The sequence below is a fragment of the Helicoverpa armigera genome, chromosome 27, assembly GCF_030705265.1.
Source record: "Helicoverpa armigera isolate CAAS_96S chromosome 27, ASM3070526v1, whole genome shotgun sequence".
NCBI classification, from domain to species: Eukaryota; Metazoa; Arthropoda; class Insecta; order Lepidoptera; family Noctuidae; genus Helicoverpa; species Helicoverpa armigera.
This window is the reverse complement of record NC_087146.1, coordinates 6,736,364-6,755,047: the sequence shown is the minus strand read 5'-3', so window position 1 is coordinate 6,755,047 and position 18,684 is coordinate 6,736,364. Positions and strand designations below refer to the sequence as shown.

Below are 18,684 nucleotides of genomic sequence, written 5' to 3'. Positions count from 1 at the left end.
GACAAGTTTTAAAACCGTCTTTTGTTTTGCTGTTGAGATAGATTTTAAGCTCTGTTAAAAATCCAGGTTGTAGCTTTATTTATAATTTTACACTTTTCAATAGTTTTATGTTGGATTAAAAACAAGTTTATTATGAATATTACATTAAAGCAAACAGTCATTCTGCGAAAAGGAACGTTACAAGTCGTTGTCAAACTATGCTTCAACGTTAAACATTCCGATTTAGAGTTATTGCTTTCTAAAGCATGATTATATTGCTGTCTTTTTCCAACTTCTTTGATAAGTCGTTATGCTATCCTGCTGTCCACAAACCTGGAACGCGTTCACAATTGTTCACCCTCGACTGAGATTTGTACAGCTTTGTGCTAAATTTGATAACAATTGAACTGTTTGATAACAACAATTTCTAATTGGTGTAACTATTAAACGAGATGTAGCTGAGATTATAGTAACTAACCTGACAGCTGCATTTATGTCAACGCCCAGCGAGTTATGCATTTCGTAATTTAAGTTTACAAGTGTTGTTGATAGTACAAAACAAGTAAGTCTTTGTTGCATTACCTTTTTATTAGGATGAATGGTTGATACCATGGCATTGTTTCACCTTGTTGAAAGAAAAATAACAAGGTTTAGTCCTGAATTCAAAAGAAATACGAAATCAACGAACATAGTTCAAAATGTTCAAAGGTCTTTCTTAGAAAAATATAAACATTTGAAGGTCGAAATTAAAATATATTTTTCTTTCGTAATGCTGCTGTGACGATCTTCAATTTGCGACATGTTTATGTTATAACTTAATTAAAAACCTTTGTTCATGACTGAATGAATACAAGTAGGTACATTATACACTTAATACAATTTATGATGTTTTATAGATATATTGTGCTGTTCCAATTATTTTATCTGTATTACTGGCAAAACATAGCATAGTAACATTAGTTACAATCAATCTGGCCTCATATAATGTTTCACCTATATTTAATAGTTAAATAATGCTAAATGAAAGTTATTATTATTTGATAATGTCAAATGGTAAGTAGTTTGTCATTATTTTGTAGTTACTAACCGTTTTCCCGGTTTCAACCATGTCCCATGGGAACTATTCCCCTTCCGAATAAAATATAACTTTAAATGTGACCCAGGTAGAGTGTAGCTTTCCAACAGCGAAATAATTCAAATCAAATCGGTTCAGTAGTTTCTACAAAGTTACTCGCCTTAGCTAGCATTTACAAAAACCAAAAGAATGGTTCCTCTTTATTATATTAGTGTTGATTAATCATTATTAAGCAAAGTGAAAGAATAATAGACTATAAAATCTGTCAAGCAGAAAATAAGCTAGCAAAGATTTCCAATTGGATATTAGCATAATCTATGTTGAAAGTATCAAGTTATGCAAATTGTAGTTTACGTCTTGAGAAATCAATTTTATGTCATTTTTATTTAGATAAATACTCTGTTGGATGTTACGCAGACGAAGGTGATTAATGAATGAATGTGTTAAAAAAAGTTAAACAGTTGTTTGACATACCTACATTTATAAAGAAAATTCCCATACAAAATTGTCTATAAATACCTGACTAACATCTGTTCAACTTATTACTGTATTTTAATGTTACACAATTCATGTTAATTTTTTCTGGAATTTGAAGCAAAGTCCCAAATTAAACCCATTTTCCCAATTTATAACTTAAACTTCCTCATAATTTCTATGTATCTTCACACATTCACATTGAGTAAATAAACCAAATAGTTATGCTGTATGCTGATAATTATAGAACAATAGAAAATCTTTTGTGTCTCGTGTATATCTGTGCACTGGCATACAACGGGATAAACCTTTTAATTTTCATTAAGTTAAGTAAATAGTGTAACAAAGAAAGTCTAGATAATCCTAATTATTAGCGTGGATTTACCTCATCTATACTAATATAAAAAAGGAAACATTTTTTGTTTATGGCTGAAAGGCTAAAACTACTCAATTTATATCACAGATTTAAATTTTTTACACTGTTGGGAAGCTAGACTATCCCAGTACAAAAAAAAGACTATATTTTATCTGGGTATGGGCAGTAATTCCTACTGGGCCCCAGCAAACTGTGGGAAAACATCTAGTCCTTTATATTTTCCAGGAATTTGTTTAAAAGCCTAACAAAGAAATTCCGGTATTCCTATTATCATAGATTTACCTTATCATTACTATTTATAAAATTTTGGCCATATTAGATACTTAAATAAGTGAATCATCAGAATTATTGTTTTTATGTTTATAAAATGTTTATCTGCATATGTTATTGACTATTAACAATACAACACATTGGTTACAAGATAAGCGGCGCTCATTGAATGCTGTTTTAATTCAATTAAACAATGTTTTAAACTGAATTTTATTAGTATTGATAAGTTTATTGTTATTTATCTGAGTATTAAAACTTAGATGATTAATTTTCATCAAGAAAAAGTGTTGTCATTGTTGCCATGCTTTGATGTAAGAAAACAAAAATATCAAGAGAATCGTCTGCCTAGCCTTTTCCAAACTATGCTGGGGTCAGTTTCTAATCTAACTGGATGCAGCTAAGTACCAGTGAGCCACATAGAGTGACAGCCTATCTGACCTCCTCAACCTGGTTACCTTGACAACATAAACCCTTTAGTAACACTGATTGTCAGACTTGAACAGATCACCCATAACTACTGCCAAAGATGTTCAAAGGAAATACGAAATAATTCATCATGACGTAGACGGTCACCCATCCACAGAACGACCGCGCCAAGCGTTGCTTAACCTTTGATTGGTCACGAGTTCCTGTTTTCATTAACATTTACCATAAAATGTTATTACGAAATAATAATGTTATTATTGTAATATAAACAGACCTTATCACAATGCACAATGCACGTACTAAGGGACGTACGGTAGACTGCACGTCAGTGGTAACTGTCATGCGCCTTAACTCAATAGTAATAAGTACGATTTTCCTATAAAACTGTTACCACTGACCTGAAGTTTACTGTACTAAGAGACATACATGTACACATTGTGTGTTGATAAAATTAATTTTATTGCTTTATTAAATTCCTTATTAAAAGGTACTAATTATTTTTACTTATGTTTTTGTTATTATGTATCTTGACTTCATATTTATTTCTTATCACATACTTACATGTTTCATCATCATCATCATCTCAGCCATAGGACGTCCACTGCTGAACATAGGCCTCCCCTTAGATACCCTTACATGTTTAATGCAGTATAATTACTTTTTAACCAACTTCCCGAAAACAAAGTCAATTTAGTAAAACCAATAAGAAAATTAACTCAGTAACAGCCAGTTTCTTCATCAAAGTTAAAGCCAAAGTAAAAGTCAAGTAATGTCTAAAGTAAAAGTAACGGTCAAATTCAATTTTTCTATTAGTTTTGCTGTCACTTTAGCCTTAAAAACGAATTTGACTGTTACTTTTACTTTAGACATTATTTTAACTTTTACTTTTGATGAAGAAACTGGCCGTTAATCACTAAACATTAGTCTATCTGTCTACCATAAACTTCAAAAATACAAAACAAACAAATTAATCATTATGCGAAATAATATCCATCCACATACTTAGTTTTCCTAACTTCGAAATAAAACCCCAATTATCCATTTATGACGTTATTTCTATGACTGATTTTAACATTAGACATCAGTAAACAGTACAGATTAAAGTAAATATAATTAACTAATTAAACTAATGATTCCAGGGGTCGTGATGGCGCACCCACACTTGCGGGAGGCGGCCGAGTCTCTGCTTAGCAGTGTTAGTCCGCATCATAGGACGCTCAGTGAGTATTATTTTATTTCATTGTGTTATCTTAATTCATATTTTTAACCGACTTCAATCAATCAATCAAAACATTTATTTGTGAACCATAGGTAAGAACAGATCTTAAATATTTAACAATTTTGATTGATTGATTAAAAAGTGAGCTTCTTGTACATATTGTGCGCGACTATCTCAGGTTTGGCTGATTTTAAAATAGGCTCAGTCAGACTTAGGAGAAGATTTTAGATAATATTTAGAGTATTATTAAAGTCGTTTTTTGTTAAAAAGTTCTATATTATAAAGAGGTTTTGTGTGTTTGTGACGTTGAATGAAAACGGTGTTATTAGCTAAATTATACCCATATGTGGGAAGGAGTTCCTTCAGGACACCGATAACACCGTGGCAATAAGCTAGTGCTTAGATATTCACAGAGTTAAGAAAGTTTCTTCTTCTTCTTACTATCAACTGTTCATCATTGCTGGCTGGTTGACCACGGTGGCTATGGAAGTTGATCAGCCAACAACACAAAACATATTATAGTTGACAACCCAGACACATTCTGTTTCTCGCGGTTTCAAGATACAGCCGGCAAAAGGTAGATAAAAAGTAGCCTACAGTCTTCCTCGATAAATGGGCTATCTAACACTGAAATATTTTCAAATCCGACCATTAGTTCTGTGATTTGCACGTTCAAACAAACAAACTCTTCAGCTTTTATATTAGTACAGATAAAGTTATTTTTATACTTTTTCAGCACATTCAACATCTCTGAACCTAGTATCAGATGACCTGGTAGCGGGACACAGGCCACAAGGCAAGATATCTACAGTGCGGCGCTTCTTCTGTCTGTTTGTCACGTTCGACCTGCTGTTCACCAGCCTCATGTGGCTTATTTGTGTTATGGTAAGCTTTTACTATATTTTCATTATATTCAGCACACTCAACATATATTTAAGCCAATACATATTTAAGCCAGCACATAATTAAGCCAACACATATTTAAGCCAACCTCAAGAAGTGTATCTTGAACACCAGTGACTGTGTTTCGGATGGCACGTTAAACTGTAGACCCCAGCTGTCATTGAACATCCTTGGCAGTCGTTAGAGGTAGTCAGAAGCCAGTAAGTCTGTCACCAGTCTAACCAAGGGGTAACTGGGTTGAGGTCAGATAGGCAGTCGCTCCTTGTAAAATACTCCGGTGAGACTGGAAGCCGACTCCAACATAGTTGGGTAAAGGCTCGGCAGATGATGATGCTACAAGCCACTGAAGGTCTCTGAACCTAGTATCAGATGACCTGGTAGCGGGACACAGGCCACAAGGCAAGATGTCTACAGTGCGGCGCTTCTTCTGTCTGTTTGTCACGTTCGACCTGCTGTTCACCAGCCTCATGTGGCTTATTTGTGTTATTGTGAGCTTTTTCTATATTTTTACAATATTCTGCACAATATTTAAGCCAACACATAATTAAGCCAGTACATATTTAAGACCACACATATTTAAGCCAACCCCAATAGTATCTTGGACACCGATGACTTTGTTTTGGAGGGCACGTTTATGGCTGTCATTGAACATCCTTGGCAGTCGTTACGGGTAGTCAGAAGCCAGTAAGTCTGACACCAGTCTAACCAAGGGGTACTGGGTTGAGAAAGTCAGATAGGGCAGTCGCTCCTTGTATAACACTGGTACTCAGCTGCATCCGGTTAGACTGGAAGCCGTCCCCAACATAGTTGGGTAAAGGCTAGGCAGATGATGATGATTCAGGCCACTGAAGGTCTTTATCTAGTATCAGATGACCTGGTAGCGGGCCACAGGCCACAAGGCAAGATGTCTACAGTGCGGCGCTTCTTCTGTCTGTTTGTCACGTTCGACCTGCTCTTCACCAGCCTCATGTGGCTTATTTGTGTTATGGTGAGATTTTACTATATTTTACAATATTCAGCACAATATTTAAGCCAACACATATTTAAGCCAGGACATATTTAAGCCAACACATATTTAAGCCAACACATATTTAAGCCAGTGCATATTTAAGCCAACCCCAATAAGTGTATCTTGGATACTAATGACTGTGTTTCGGATGGTCCCGGCTGTCATTGAACATCCTTGGTGGTCTTTAGGGGTAGTCAGAAGCCAGTAAGTCTGTCACCAGTCTAACCTAGAGGTACCCACTTGGATGCGAAGGTCAGATAGGGCAGTCGCTCTTTGTGGCACACTGGTACTCAGCTGCATCCGGTTAGACTGGAAGCCGTCCCCAACATAGTTGGGAAAAGGCTAGTCAGATGATGATGATTTAGGCCACTGAAGGTCTCTGAACCTAGTATCAGATGACCTGGTAGCGGGACACAGGCCACAAGGCAAGATGTCTACAGTGCGGCGCTTCTTCTGTCTGTTTGTCACGTTCGACCTGCTGTTCACCAGCCTCATGTGGCTTATTTGTGTTATGGTGAGTATTTACTATATTTTCATAATATTCAGCACACTTTAAGCCAGCGCATAAATAAGCCTACACATATTTAAGCCAACACATATTAAATCACCACGCTTGCTCAATGCGGGTTGGTGATTTCAGAGTATAGTCCAGGTTTCCTCAAGATGTTTTCCTTCACCTTTTATCAGACATTGGTATTCAAGATATACTTAGAAAGTACATACAAACTTAGAAAAGTTGCATTGGTACTTGCCTGAACTGGAATCGAAGCCACACCCTCATACTCGAGAGGTTGGTTCTTCACCCACTAGGCTACTACGAATTCTTATGTTATAAAGGCGAAAGTTTTGTGTCGGTTACTTCTCCACGCGCAAAGGATTATCGGACACTAGGTAGTAATATAGCTCATACACCAGTATAGCATATGGACTTGTTTATAAACAATCGGGACGATACTTAAATTTGAATTGCATCGACGCGTGACCACGGGCGGTGAAATAAAAGTTATCGTACCTGTAACTTAAGTCCCGACTATCCCTACTAATATTAGAAATGCTAAAGTAACTCTGTCTGTCTGTCTGTTACGCTTTCACGTCTCAACCACTGAACTGATTTTAATAAAATTTGGTACAGAAATAGAGTTGAGCTTGAGACAGAACATAGGATAGTTTTATCCCGGACTTTGAAGGATTCTCTTGGAAACGCGATATAACCGAACTTGACGGGGCGAAGCCGCGAGTGGAAGCTAGTTTATTAATAAACGTACAAATTAAAAGCATATAGACTAATTTTAATCCAGGTGCGGCAAATCTATAGCCTTTCACTTGGAATGAACTGTCTAACAATGGAAGAATTCCTCAATGCGGACCAGTAGTTCCCAAGACACGTTCCAACAAACAAACTTTATAATACTTATGTTAATTACTATTCCAGATGCGAGGCGAAACACTACAACAAATAATGAACACAGAGATAGTGGAGTACAACGTGAAGGTATCCCTGTTCGACATAGTGATGGTGGCTGTGTGTCGGTTTGTCGTGTTACTGCTCTTCTACGCCGTGCTCTATATCAATAACTGGAGTATTATTGCTGTGAGTACCTACGCCACATCTGTTTGTGTCCGCGATAAATTCAAGAAGTACTGAATGGTTTTCAATTAGGTTTTAACCAATAAATAGAGAAGGGAATGAAAGGTTTATTGTTTTTAAAATTAGGGCGGGGCAAAAGCTTTTAGACTCTCTTAATTTTTACAGTTGCCACGGTACCCTTTTGTGTGAATCTGACTGGGCCTCGGCCCGATTATATATCTATAAAAAATAGGAGAAAATTCTTTCATTGTAAAATTTCCTTAGAATTGTTGAATTTATTATTTATTTATTTTCTGCAATAGTAATAAATGTTCTCTGTTTTGTTTCAGCTATCAACAGGGTGTACGTGTGCTTTATTAATAGCTAAGGTTTTGTATTTGACGTAAGTACCATTCAAATCTTTACCTTTGCTCCATTCGAGTAGGCACTTAAATAAAGGTAAACAATCGTAATATGACTCTATATTAAAAATCTCATTAAAATATACATAAACACACTAATAACAGTGACTTTATTTTAAGCAGATGTTTATTTGCTTGGGATTTGTGTAAAAGTTTCATCGAGATTGTTTACCTTTAGTTAAATGCCTATTCAAATAGACTCATATTTAAGCCAACACATATTTATTTTAGTAACACATATACCTATTTAAGCCCACACTCATTTAAGCCAACCTATATTTAAGCCAGCCCATATTTAAGCCCTCTTTCCCCAACAGTGGCCGAATGCAGTACAGCCAGTATACGAGGTGTTCCTCATACTCACGTCGTTCACGTTAGCGTGGGGAGGCCTGATTCCTCACACATATTTAGGGCAACACATATTTATTTAAGCCAACTCATAATTAAGCCAACACATAATTAAACCAACAAATATTTAATCCCACACATGTTTAAACCAACACATATTTAAGCCAACACATATTTGAGCCAACATATATTTAAGCCAACATATATTTAAGCCAGCACACATGTTTACGCCAACACATATTTAAGTCAACAGATATTTAAGCTGTCATGTAACATCCTTGGCAATCGTTACGGGTAATCAGAAGCCTGTGAGTCTGACACGAGTCTCTAACTCCTTCTAAAGGGGTCTAGGGTTGCCCGGGTAACTGGGTTGAGGAGGTCAGATAGGGCAGTCGCTCCTTGTAAAGCACTGGTACTCAGCTGCATCCGGTTAGACTGGAAGCCGACCCCAACATAGTTGGAAGATGATGACATACTTAAGCCCTCTTTCCCCAACAGTGGCCGAATGCAGTACAGCCAGTATACGAGGTATTCCTCATTCTGACGTCATTCACGTTAGCGTGGGGAGGCCTGGTTCCTCGACTTCCGGGTCCTGCCTCAGGAGTTGCAGGCTAAGCAGATATTAGAGTCTATAGGTATGTATGGAAATAATTGATATTTAAAACTGTAATTATGCACTATCAAATTGCCAATAAGTATTAGTAGCAAAATATGGATAAAATTTAATATTTTTAATATGTATCAATATGTATTTGGCCTTTATATCAATTTTAAAACTATCCTGTTCTATAGTCCAAAGAAGTAAAATACTATTTATTTCTTTATCGATAGAAATAAGATTTTAGAATGTATTGGTTGATATAACGTCAATGGAAAAACTTCATATATAAAATTTCAACCGTCTATCACAGTCCATGAAGTATCTAAGCCTAGTGACAGCCGGATAGCAAAATCTTACCTCTAGTAACAGGATTCCGTACCTTCTGTACATTTTTCATCTTCTTTACATCATTTCGACCTCGATGGCGCAATGGTCACCATGCCGGACTGCCGAACCTGAGGTCCCGGGTTCGATTCCCGGTTCGGTCGACATTTGTGTAATGAGCATGCTTGTTGGCCGTGGTCTGGGTGTTACAATATGTATTTATAAATATGTATATATGTAGCTATATGTAGTTTATCAGTTGTAAACCCCACCCATAACACAAGTTAATAAATAAGTTACCATGGGGCTAACCGACCGTGTGTGAAAAGGTGTCCCAACATTATTTATTTATTTTCAAAATCAATTGTTTTTATACTTTACCTTTTGTGTACGAAACTCTAAAGACCCTAACTACCATTTCTCTCCCCAGTCCACCACGGTGCCTCAGAACGCACCCTCTCCTGCCCCCTTGGCGGGTCAGTCGCAGTACGCGGAGTCCACCGTCAAGTGGTTCTCCCCGTCGAGACCCCCGAGTCCAGTCCGCGCCCGCGCCGCCCTGGGAACAAGTTATACTGACGCAGGAACAGGTCAGATGCCGTATTTTGATACCTTAGGGTGCTTTTTGACAGGCTTTGGGCAAGTTTTTAGCTGGATTTAGCAGTTAAAATACAATTATTCATGAGTAAGTGGTTCTCTTCGGTCTAGTCAGGGTGTTTTGTTACAGGTTTATACCTACATTTTGCTAGATTTAGCTGTAAAAGACAATTGTCCAAGGTTAAGTTAAGTTCTCTTCGGTCTAGAGGTCTCATGGTTAAGTTATAATAACACAGGAACCGGTGAGCTGGTGATTTTGATAGAGTAGGGGTTTCTTCACACATTAAGGTCAAAATTCTAGCTAGATTTAGCAGTCTTAAAAGTTGTTATATACCAACGCACCCGCTGCTGCCCCTTGGCGGGTCACTCACAGTACGCGGAGTCCACCGTCAAGTGGTTCTCCCCGTCGAGACCCCGAGTCCAGTCCGCGTCCGCGCCGCCCCGGGGAACAAGTTATATTGACGCAGGAACAGGTCAGATGGTCTATTTGATACTTTAGGGTGCTTTTTAACAGGTTTATACATTTTAGCTGGATTTAGCATTTAAAAGGCATTTGTCCATGGTTAACATTTGTTCATGGTTAAGATTGGTTCTCTTCTGTGAAGAGGTCTCAAGGTTAAGTCATATTGATCCAAAATAGATGAGCTGGGGATTTTGGTAGAATAGGGGTTTCTTCCAGTGGCGAAGGGTGGTTTAATGAAATAGGAAGCCGCAGCAAAAAAACTGGGGAGTACTCAGGGATGGGGAGAGAGGTAATGGAGGTAATTTCTCCCACCTTTAGCACTGACTGAGAGACTGATAGTTTGAACATGTTTTCTCGAGGAATTCGGCAGATTATTAATATCTATAAAACTTTATTATCTTTAGTTAGGTATATTAACTACTAGAATCTGAGAAAAGTTGGCACTAGAAACAATACCTTTTAAGTATTTAATTTACAACGGCCTGTTAGCCATTGATATTTGTCGTACTTGGTGAACACAAAATTATCAATTCCCAAGTAGGTCATTAAATCGCGGAGAATCTTAACACCGCGATTCAGGATTTGCATAAAATGCACAACGCCATCTGCCTATGTTGACATAATGTAACTAAAACACTTAAGCTAACATAAAATATTGTACACACACGAGCTATGTTATTTCTAAATGATACACACACTAATAAATTCAATTAAGTAGTACAAAGAACAAATTGTTAATGGTATTATCTAAAACAAAATAAGAAGAATGAGAGTGAATTTGTCTGATTTGTTTGTTTACATATTTGAGACCTCTTTAAGCGCTGTCACTCGCGCGTAGACAGATATAGCTACTCTAGTCTTGACGCGTTCTTTCTCGTTCACTCGCGAGTTTTGATTCGCTGGAACTCGCTCCGTGAGCCGGCTTACCGCTCGCCCTTATGCCGCGAACATCGCGGCGCGGCGTGGATGACGTCACGCAAGCGTAGTTTTGTATGGAGGAGGAAGCCGCGGCTTGTTTAGAAGGAGCAAAATGTTTCAAGTAATTTATAGACAATTTTTACGGTGGTAGGCGTTTTGTTATACCTACATATTTAAATTGTGTGGTTTAAATGATTATATTAATTATACCTATACCTATATTATAACTTATACCTATGCTTCTTTCTTGAAATTCGAAAGGGAAGCCGATGGGAATCGGCTTATAAGGACGCCTCGCCACTGGTTTCTTCACATATTGAGGTCAAAATTTTAGCTAGATTTAGCAGTCTTAAACAGTGGTTATATCCAATGATGTCCACGGTGCGTCAGAACGCACCCCGCTCCTGCCCCCACGGCGGGTCAGTCGCAGTACGCGGAGTCCACCGTCAAGTGGTTCTCCCCGTCGAGACCCCCGAGTCCAGTCCGCGCCCGCGCCGGGGAACAGGTCATATTGACGCAGGAACAGGTCAGATGCTGTATTAATACAACATGATGTCTTTTCTGAAAGCTTTATATCTCAGTTGTAAATGATGTTTTGAGTAAAATAGGTCGTATGAGTATTTACGGTCCAGCCGGTTGCATGGACGCAAGATCAGGTATAGTGAAGTTATTTTAAGGTAAAGTTCCAGCAACAACGAAGTTCCAGTTGTTTATTTTATTTTATTTTTTAGGATCTCCGACAATTGTTCAATTAACCTAAGAGGTATTTCGTTACGGATCGTCATTTATTGCGAAAACTGTATGCCCATTTTGATATCATTGTGCCACGATTTTTCTTCGGGTGTTCGTGGCTAAATAAACGAACGCGAGGATCAATCGATCATTAGGTAAAGCAAAAATGACGCAACGGTCCGTGGATCATCATTCATCATTCATCGGTTGTCATTTGAACTTCTTTGGCAGTCGTTACTAGTAGTCAGAAGCCACAAAGCCTGACAACCAGTTTCCGGATAACTGGAGTTGACGAGGTCAGATAGGCAGTCGCTCCATGTAGTATATTGGTACTGCAGCTGAGGCATTAGTTGAGAAAAGGCTAGGCAGATAATATGAACTGCAACAAAGTATTCAACCTTCGTGTAATTAATCCTAGTCCATATGGTTCAATAATTTGCATTAATAAGACGTGATTAACTCAAAGAAACCGCTGGTCGCCAATTGAGATTAATTTATGAATGACAATGTATTCTTCTACTTGTTTTGTACAAGAATGTTGTTGACCAGCCGTTTTCTCGCGGTTTCGCCCGCGTCCCGTGGGAACCAACCCGTACCGGGATAAAATATAGCCTATGTTACTCGCATATATAATGTAGCCTTCTAATTGTGAAAGATATTTTAAAATCGGTCCAGTCGTTTTGAGTTTATACAAACGAAGAAAAATACAAATTTTCTTTATAATACTAGTATAGACTAGCATCCGCCAAGTATGTGTCGACTTATGTTTTCTCCATATGTATCGAATTTCATTAAATAGGCTTAACCGCGATATTATATTTCTTGGCTTAGCAGTGAAGCATGATATGTAAAGTTACTTGTTACCTATTATCTTGTTTGTTAGTCGTGTCAAATAATAACTAACAAGTTCTGTGTGCATTCTTCCATGCAAAATCCTATGTAATATTATATTAGTTTTTTAATCTGTGCTTCATATTATAAAGCTGAAGAGTTTGTTTGAACGCGCTAACCTCAGGAACTACAGGACCGATTTCAGAAATTATTTCTTTTTAGAGAGCTCATTTATCAAGGAAGGCTATTGGCTCCATTCATCCAAGTGCGTAGGGTAGTTATCGCAGGACGCAGGTGAAACCGCGGGCGGTCATTTGATGTTTTCCCACAAGAACAGAAGTCAAACTGACAACAACTAGGTACACTGGCGAGCATATTTATTTGGTCAGTTATATGTAAACTGGGTTTCACAGAAATATTCAGTTTACAAAGAAAACGTATAAATTAAAATTGTAATAAAACATAAGTTAAAATATAATATTATCAAAACATAAATATACATTACACCTTTATGTGCGCGATTTTGTATTTTTGGCATATTTTTCCAAAACTCACAATGATGAAATAGCCAGTAGAAGTCTGATGAAATAAGTATGTATGTTATACGTACCTATGTCAATATATTAGTCAGATGTCTGTGACGTAGTATATACTGTCGTGATGAGTTCGATATTTCATTAGTGAAGGTCAAAACTGTTTGACAGCGAGTACACTCGCGTGCATATTAATTTGGTCACGGAAATGATTTTTATTTATTCAAATTAGACAAAGTTAATAACTAAAACTAAGCCTATCATCATCAGCCCATCGCAGTCCACTGCTGGACATAGGTCTCTCCAAATGCACGCCACTTAAAAGTATACAAAAATTGCAAAATAAAATCATCGCTGTCACAGTTGATTTTTTTTTGATTATGATTCATATATTTCTTGTTTTTTTTTGTCAGAAGGCATTTCTTAACAGATTATAGGTATTTTAAGTACTACGGACTTGCAAAGTCATATATTTTTATACATTTCACGAATAAATGTAATGATTTAAAAGAAACATTTAGGCATAATTTAATCCGTGCAAAGTCCACGCAATGTTGTCTGTAAATCAGATGGATTTTAGCATAAATAATTAACATTTTAGGTACCTAGGTTTTTCCGCTTAGTAATGCATAATATTAAAATCATCAATATCATGCCTAGATATTAACTTAAGCCTAATACGTGCATTTTCATATCGTACAAAATCCAAATTAGACGAGAGATAAAAGTCTAAGCCTAGCAATCTATCAGTCATTTGATAAAATAATCTGTTGCAGTTTTATCTGGTTTTATATGAAAGTACCTAACTATCTACTACACAAAAAATCCAGACTACGTAGAAACTTGCCATTTCTCACTTTTGCGAACGTCTCGTAGGAACTAATTTGCTTCCATTCCTAATTTCTAGTCAATCGAATCAGCCGTTTTTCAGTAAAAGAGTTGAGTTTGTGTTAATTAACTTTGCATTTCTGAAGTAAGTTAATTCACTCTTTTGCATTTGTTCATAAAAATTCAGAATATTTGCTTTTCAAAAGTAATTATTGATTTCACAATATTGAAAATGTATAAAAAATCAAACAGCTATTTCAGAAATGCAGAGTTAACTGGCACGAACTTTAACATACACACATTTTAAGTATTAGTTAGAAGTTTATATTAAGCGTAGACCTTTGCTAATTAGTTCGGCCACAATAAGGTCTCTTACCTGTTATTCGTTTGGGTTTACCTCGGGTATACAAGAGGTGAGCGGAGCGAGGTTCGTTGTTGGATCCGCAAAAGCACAAATTGTTATATGTTACTGTAAACGTTTTTCTGATTTTTTATTTATTTTGACAAGGAATGTAGTCATTCTCATTACCTACTTGGTCTTTTCTCCTATGTTGGATGCTTTCAGTCTAAATCAGGGGTCACCAATGGCGGACCGCGGTCCGTATCCGGACCGCCAACCCATTTTGTGCGGACCGCAAGAACACAGCAACTTGCACTACAGAGCACGAAATTTAATAAAATTTATCTCCCGCACTATCTTTGTTAGCGTCAATTCGACAAATTTCGACAAAATGCAAGTTCGCGGATTCTTAACGGTTTATCATCGGGGCGGGAAGCGCGCGGGACGTCGCGTCGCGCGGTCGGAGCGCGCGGAGCGGGCGTGGGTGATGGAGCAACGAAGCTGCAAATGTTTTCGGGAGTGATAAAGCTACTCTGCAGATAGAAATGATCGATTTCCAAGAAAACACAGTTTTAAAACACAAACACCTGTGAAGAGTTCTGGATAAAATTTGTGTGTGGTAATAAATATCCAGAACTAAAAAATAGCTATGAAACTTCTTACTTTGTTTGGGTCAACATATATTTTGTAAAGCAGCATTTTCAAAGATGAATTTCATTAAGAATAAATTTCGATCTCAACTTACTAATGAACATCTCCAGGATTTAATGACAATAGCGTGCACCAATTATACTCCAAACTTCAGACAGATAGTCCACAACAGAAAAAATCATTTTTCCCATTGAAATTTTTTTTCTATAAAATGTGCGGACCGCCATGGTAATTTCATTTCTTAAAACGGACCCCGAGCATAACTAATTGGTGACCCTGGTCTAAATGGATACAGTAATTATGTACTGGTTGTAATTATTACCTAGTAACACAATACTTTCAATAAAAATCAATTAATATGATGCGTTTTGGTTTTAATCATATTTTGATTTTGAACAAACGATATTTGTTTTCAAATTATCGTCAAGCGCATTGAACTCAATTACCACGTGCTAAGATAATGTTATATCTTGACACATTATTTTATTAATATCCTGTGCGTGAGTTAGGCACGTGATCAGTATGTACATATTAGACTGTACGGTACTGTTTTGCACTAAAAATCATGTCGGAAAGTATTTTAGCCCACCTCCCGAATGAAAGCTCTTAAATCAGATTTTTGGTCTAGTTCTATTGAATCTCCAAATAATTCTTTCCAATATTATAAAGTTATAGAGTCGCTAATCTTAAAAACTAAAGAACGGACTTATAAACATCTTTCTTTGTAAGATAGCTTACTTATTGAGAAAGGTTACAAGCTACTTTTTGTACGAGTGCGCGGAGCAATTACCACAATACGCGAGTATCTACTTTAAGCCAGAAAATAATAGAGATATTTGTACGCACAAGTCTGTGTTTGTCAGGCTGTTATTTTCAGTTTATAAACAAAACCAAAATAAAATAAAATTAATATATACATAGTTATGTTAATGTATGTATGAGGTCGATAAAAAACTATTCCGCACCTATCTCAATATTTTGATTCAAATCTTCAGCAGAATGTAAATAAAAATAACGAGTACACCTGTTATGTACAAAAATAAACTTATCTACTATTTAATCATTTTGGAATTTAATACGAATAAAATTAACATATTATGTATAACTTAATTTTCTAGAATAATTAAAAAATACATACGTATACCAAAATTATTTGATTCAGGTACTTAATTATTTTTTGTAACTAATAATTCTAGACTTGTAATAATTTTATTGTATTTTATATAGGTCACGAGAAAAACGTAAGTTCATTGGCATTGCTCTACTACCTATATTTACTTTTATAAACATCTTTTAAGCCACATATTTCCAATCGATTTTACTACATCCGACCCTTACCCAAAACCACAAAAAACTAAACAAGTCCAATCCAGCCCCTCAAAGCTGTTCCTTTTCTATGCACGCAAGTGTACAGCAATTATTTTATAACGGGAACAAACGCGTGGCTTCACAGTCGCGTACGAACCGCGTACAGAGAACGTCGCGTCATCGTCAATATAGTGTAAAAACACGTGAATTTTCAAACCTAAGTGCTAATTCCGAGTTTTGTGAACTAACGTAATTATAACTCTATTGGAATAAAGAGTCGTTTGCTACATCACATGATTTAGATATTACATCTTCATTCATTTTGACAGATAAAACTGTTAATTGTTTCGCTAGTGAGCGCGTTTGTAATACGACCGAGTACCGATGACAGTCTTTATTAAATAAACTTTTCTAAGATTAATGCTGCGTGTTTAAGTTAAAAATCTAGTGGAAATTAAGAATAATAATAATTTGTTTACAAATAGTGTGTACAGAATGCTCTTTTAGAAAAAAAAAATGCAAAACATAGCGTGACAATAAACACAATAAGTTAAGAAAATAATAAATGTAGTTAACTTTAAGGAACAATTTCAATTAATGAAATAGAGAAAATAATTATAAAAGTGTGTGTTTGTGTGTGCGTATGTAAAACACGTGAATTTAAAAATCTGTACATACATACATAATACTTAATCATACTTTAATCGTATTGATAATTGACTAATCGCTCTTATCGGTACACTTGTGAAGTCAGTGTTAGACAAAAAATTAAAAAATATATACATAAAAACTGTGCTAATTTTTTGGCCGAAAGTGTTTTGTTTCTTTTTCATAGACTTTTGTTGTTTGTTGACGATTAGAAGTTATTTTAGAATGTGCTAAGTTTTTTGAACTCTATAAATATACGGCGTGATAAAATAGTGTGTAAATAAAATACTAGCCGTTGTTTTTCACCCGCGTCTCGTGGAACTACTGCCCGTACCGGGATAAAATATAGCCTATGTTACTCGGGAAGAGTGTAGCTTTATAACAGTGAAAGAATTTTTCAAGTCGGTTCAGTATTTTCGGAGCCTTTACGGTACAAAGAATAGATAAATGAATATGTATGTTTAAAATAAACCTTTTTACATCCGTATACTCAGTAATTTGATCGTTACTCAGCAAAAACAATAGCCTTGCTAGAGGTATTATAATACCTATTTAAACATAGCTACAGAGGGTTATTATTAGTCTCAAAATATACGCAAATAGGAAGAATTTTATCTGTTTTTTTTGTGTTATCTATTTGCTACAAACGGAGATAGTATGGAATAGCTGAATACAATCTTTCTTTTGAGGAAGTAAAAGTAGAAAAATATTAATTTTACGTTCTTTTAGTTTGTTCAAAATGTACCTATACTTTGTCTTTACTAACTATCCTTAATAATATTACCTACACCTAATTGCGAAAATGAATTGGTTTTGATGTTTTCATATAAGCGACTAAACTTGTTTTGATAAAATTGAGGAATAGTTAGACTGTATATTTTAATACGTACACAGTTAATTAACAATTTTACTACACAGAAAACTACTCAATTATTAATTTAATATGCCAATACTACCGGCTACGATAAATGAATGAAATAACAAAGAAAATTATATGCATGACTAAACTTCATTGTTTGTGATAAAGCATATAGGTATTATTTAAATATTCTTGTTACGTCAAAACTAGACACAATTATGCTAACTCACAATAACAAGTCAGTTTATGATAAACTTTGGTGTGTTATTTTTAAACCTATAAGATGTTAGTGCATAAAAATATCCGATCTTTGTATTCATACAAAATTTCATTAAAATTGGTTCAGCCGTTTGACTGTAAAACCTACAAAAAGGTGCTAAAGCAGTGAGTAATGTAAAATACAAATAACAAATAAATAATGGTCCAACTGACCAAGTAAAAGTTATTATTTATTATCGTATTTATATAGATTTTATCTGCATTTAACCTATTTTTAAACTGAGTAAAACCTGACCAAATTTTCCTACCTAGTATAAATAAGTACATAGGTATATCAATAGGGACGGCGTTTAGCATGAATAATATTAGTATAGTTTTACCTGCTTTGTCCCAAGGGCCTACCTGTATGCAAATTACTCCGCAATCTCCCAACAGGTCATTCACATAGGTACTTGTATAAACAAACCAGTCGTTTGTCCGCGGTTTCACCCGCGTCCCGTGGGAACTACTGCTCGTACCGGGATAAAATATGGCCTATGTTACTCGGGAAGAGTGTAGCTTTCCAACAGTGAAAGAATTTTCAAACCGGTTCAGTAGTTTCGAGACTTTTATTTATTTGTTTTTACAACAGGCAACTAGGGCCCATAGAAAATACAATACATACCTACATAATTTTATATTACAATACTTATAAACTAATACCACAGATTACTAAATAGTCTAAAACATATAAAATTTTTGGGTACGTACATACAAACAAACAAACA

At 35.9% G+C, this 18,684-nt stretch overlaps 1 protein-coding gene and 1 long non-coding RNA gene across 3 annotated transcripts; both read left to right on the top strand.

The window, feature by feature from the left end:
- Nucleotides 1-317: 317 nt before the first annotated feature.
- Nucleotides 318-4,738, top strand: LOC135118907 (uncharacterized). Its single transcript, XR_010277852.1, has 3 exons — nt 318-541; nt 3,740-3,820; nt 4,556-4,738. It is a non-coding gene; the product is annotated as an uncharacterized LOC135118907 (long non-coding RNA).
- Nucleotides 4,739-6,084: 1,346 nt separating this feature from the next.
- On the top strand, nt 6,085-9,555 carry LOC135118906 (steroidogenic acute regulatory protein-like). 2 transcript variants are annotated; one of them, XR_010277851.1, is made up of 5 exons: nt 6,085-6,245; nt 7,164-7,322; nt 7,649-7,701; nt 8,567-8,703; nt 9,424-9,555. XR_010277851.1 is itself a non-coding variant. In XM_064042041.1 (4 exons), exons 1-4 carry the CDS (start codon nt 6,162-6,164, stop codon nt 8,096-8,098), a joined length of 357 nt encoding a protein of 118 aa, XP_063898111.1. In that variant the 5' UTR covers nt 6,085-6,161; the 3' UTR covers nt 8,099-8,101. The 2 variants fall into 2 exon arrangements, 1 of the variants encoding a protein (XP_063898111.1); XM_064042041.1 differs by lacking the exons at nt 8,567-8,703; nt 9,424-9,555 and adding an exon at nt 8,038-8,101.
- Nucleotides 9,556-18,684: the final 9,129 nt, after the last annotated feature.

Excerpts from the sequence above, each read along its gene's own strand:
- LOC135118906 (XM_064042041.1), top strand. The coding sequence starts at position 6,162 with ATGTCTACAGTGCGGCGCTTCTTCTGTCTGTTTGTCACGTTCGACCTG. Across the intron at positions 7,323-7,648 it reads ATAACTGGAGTATTATTGCT|CTATCAACAGGGTGTACGTG; the intron begins GTGAGTACCTAC and ends GTTTTGTTTCAG. Across the intron at positions 7,702-8,037 it reads GCTAAGGTTTTGTATTTGAC|TGGCCGAATGCAGTACAGCC; the intron begins GTAAGTACCATT and ends TTTCCCCAACAG.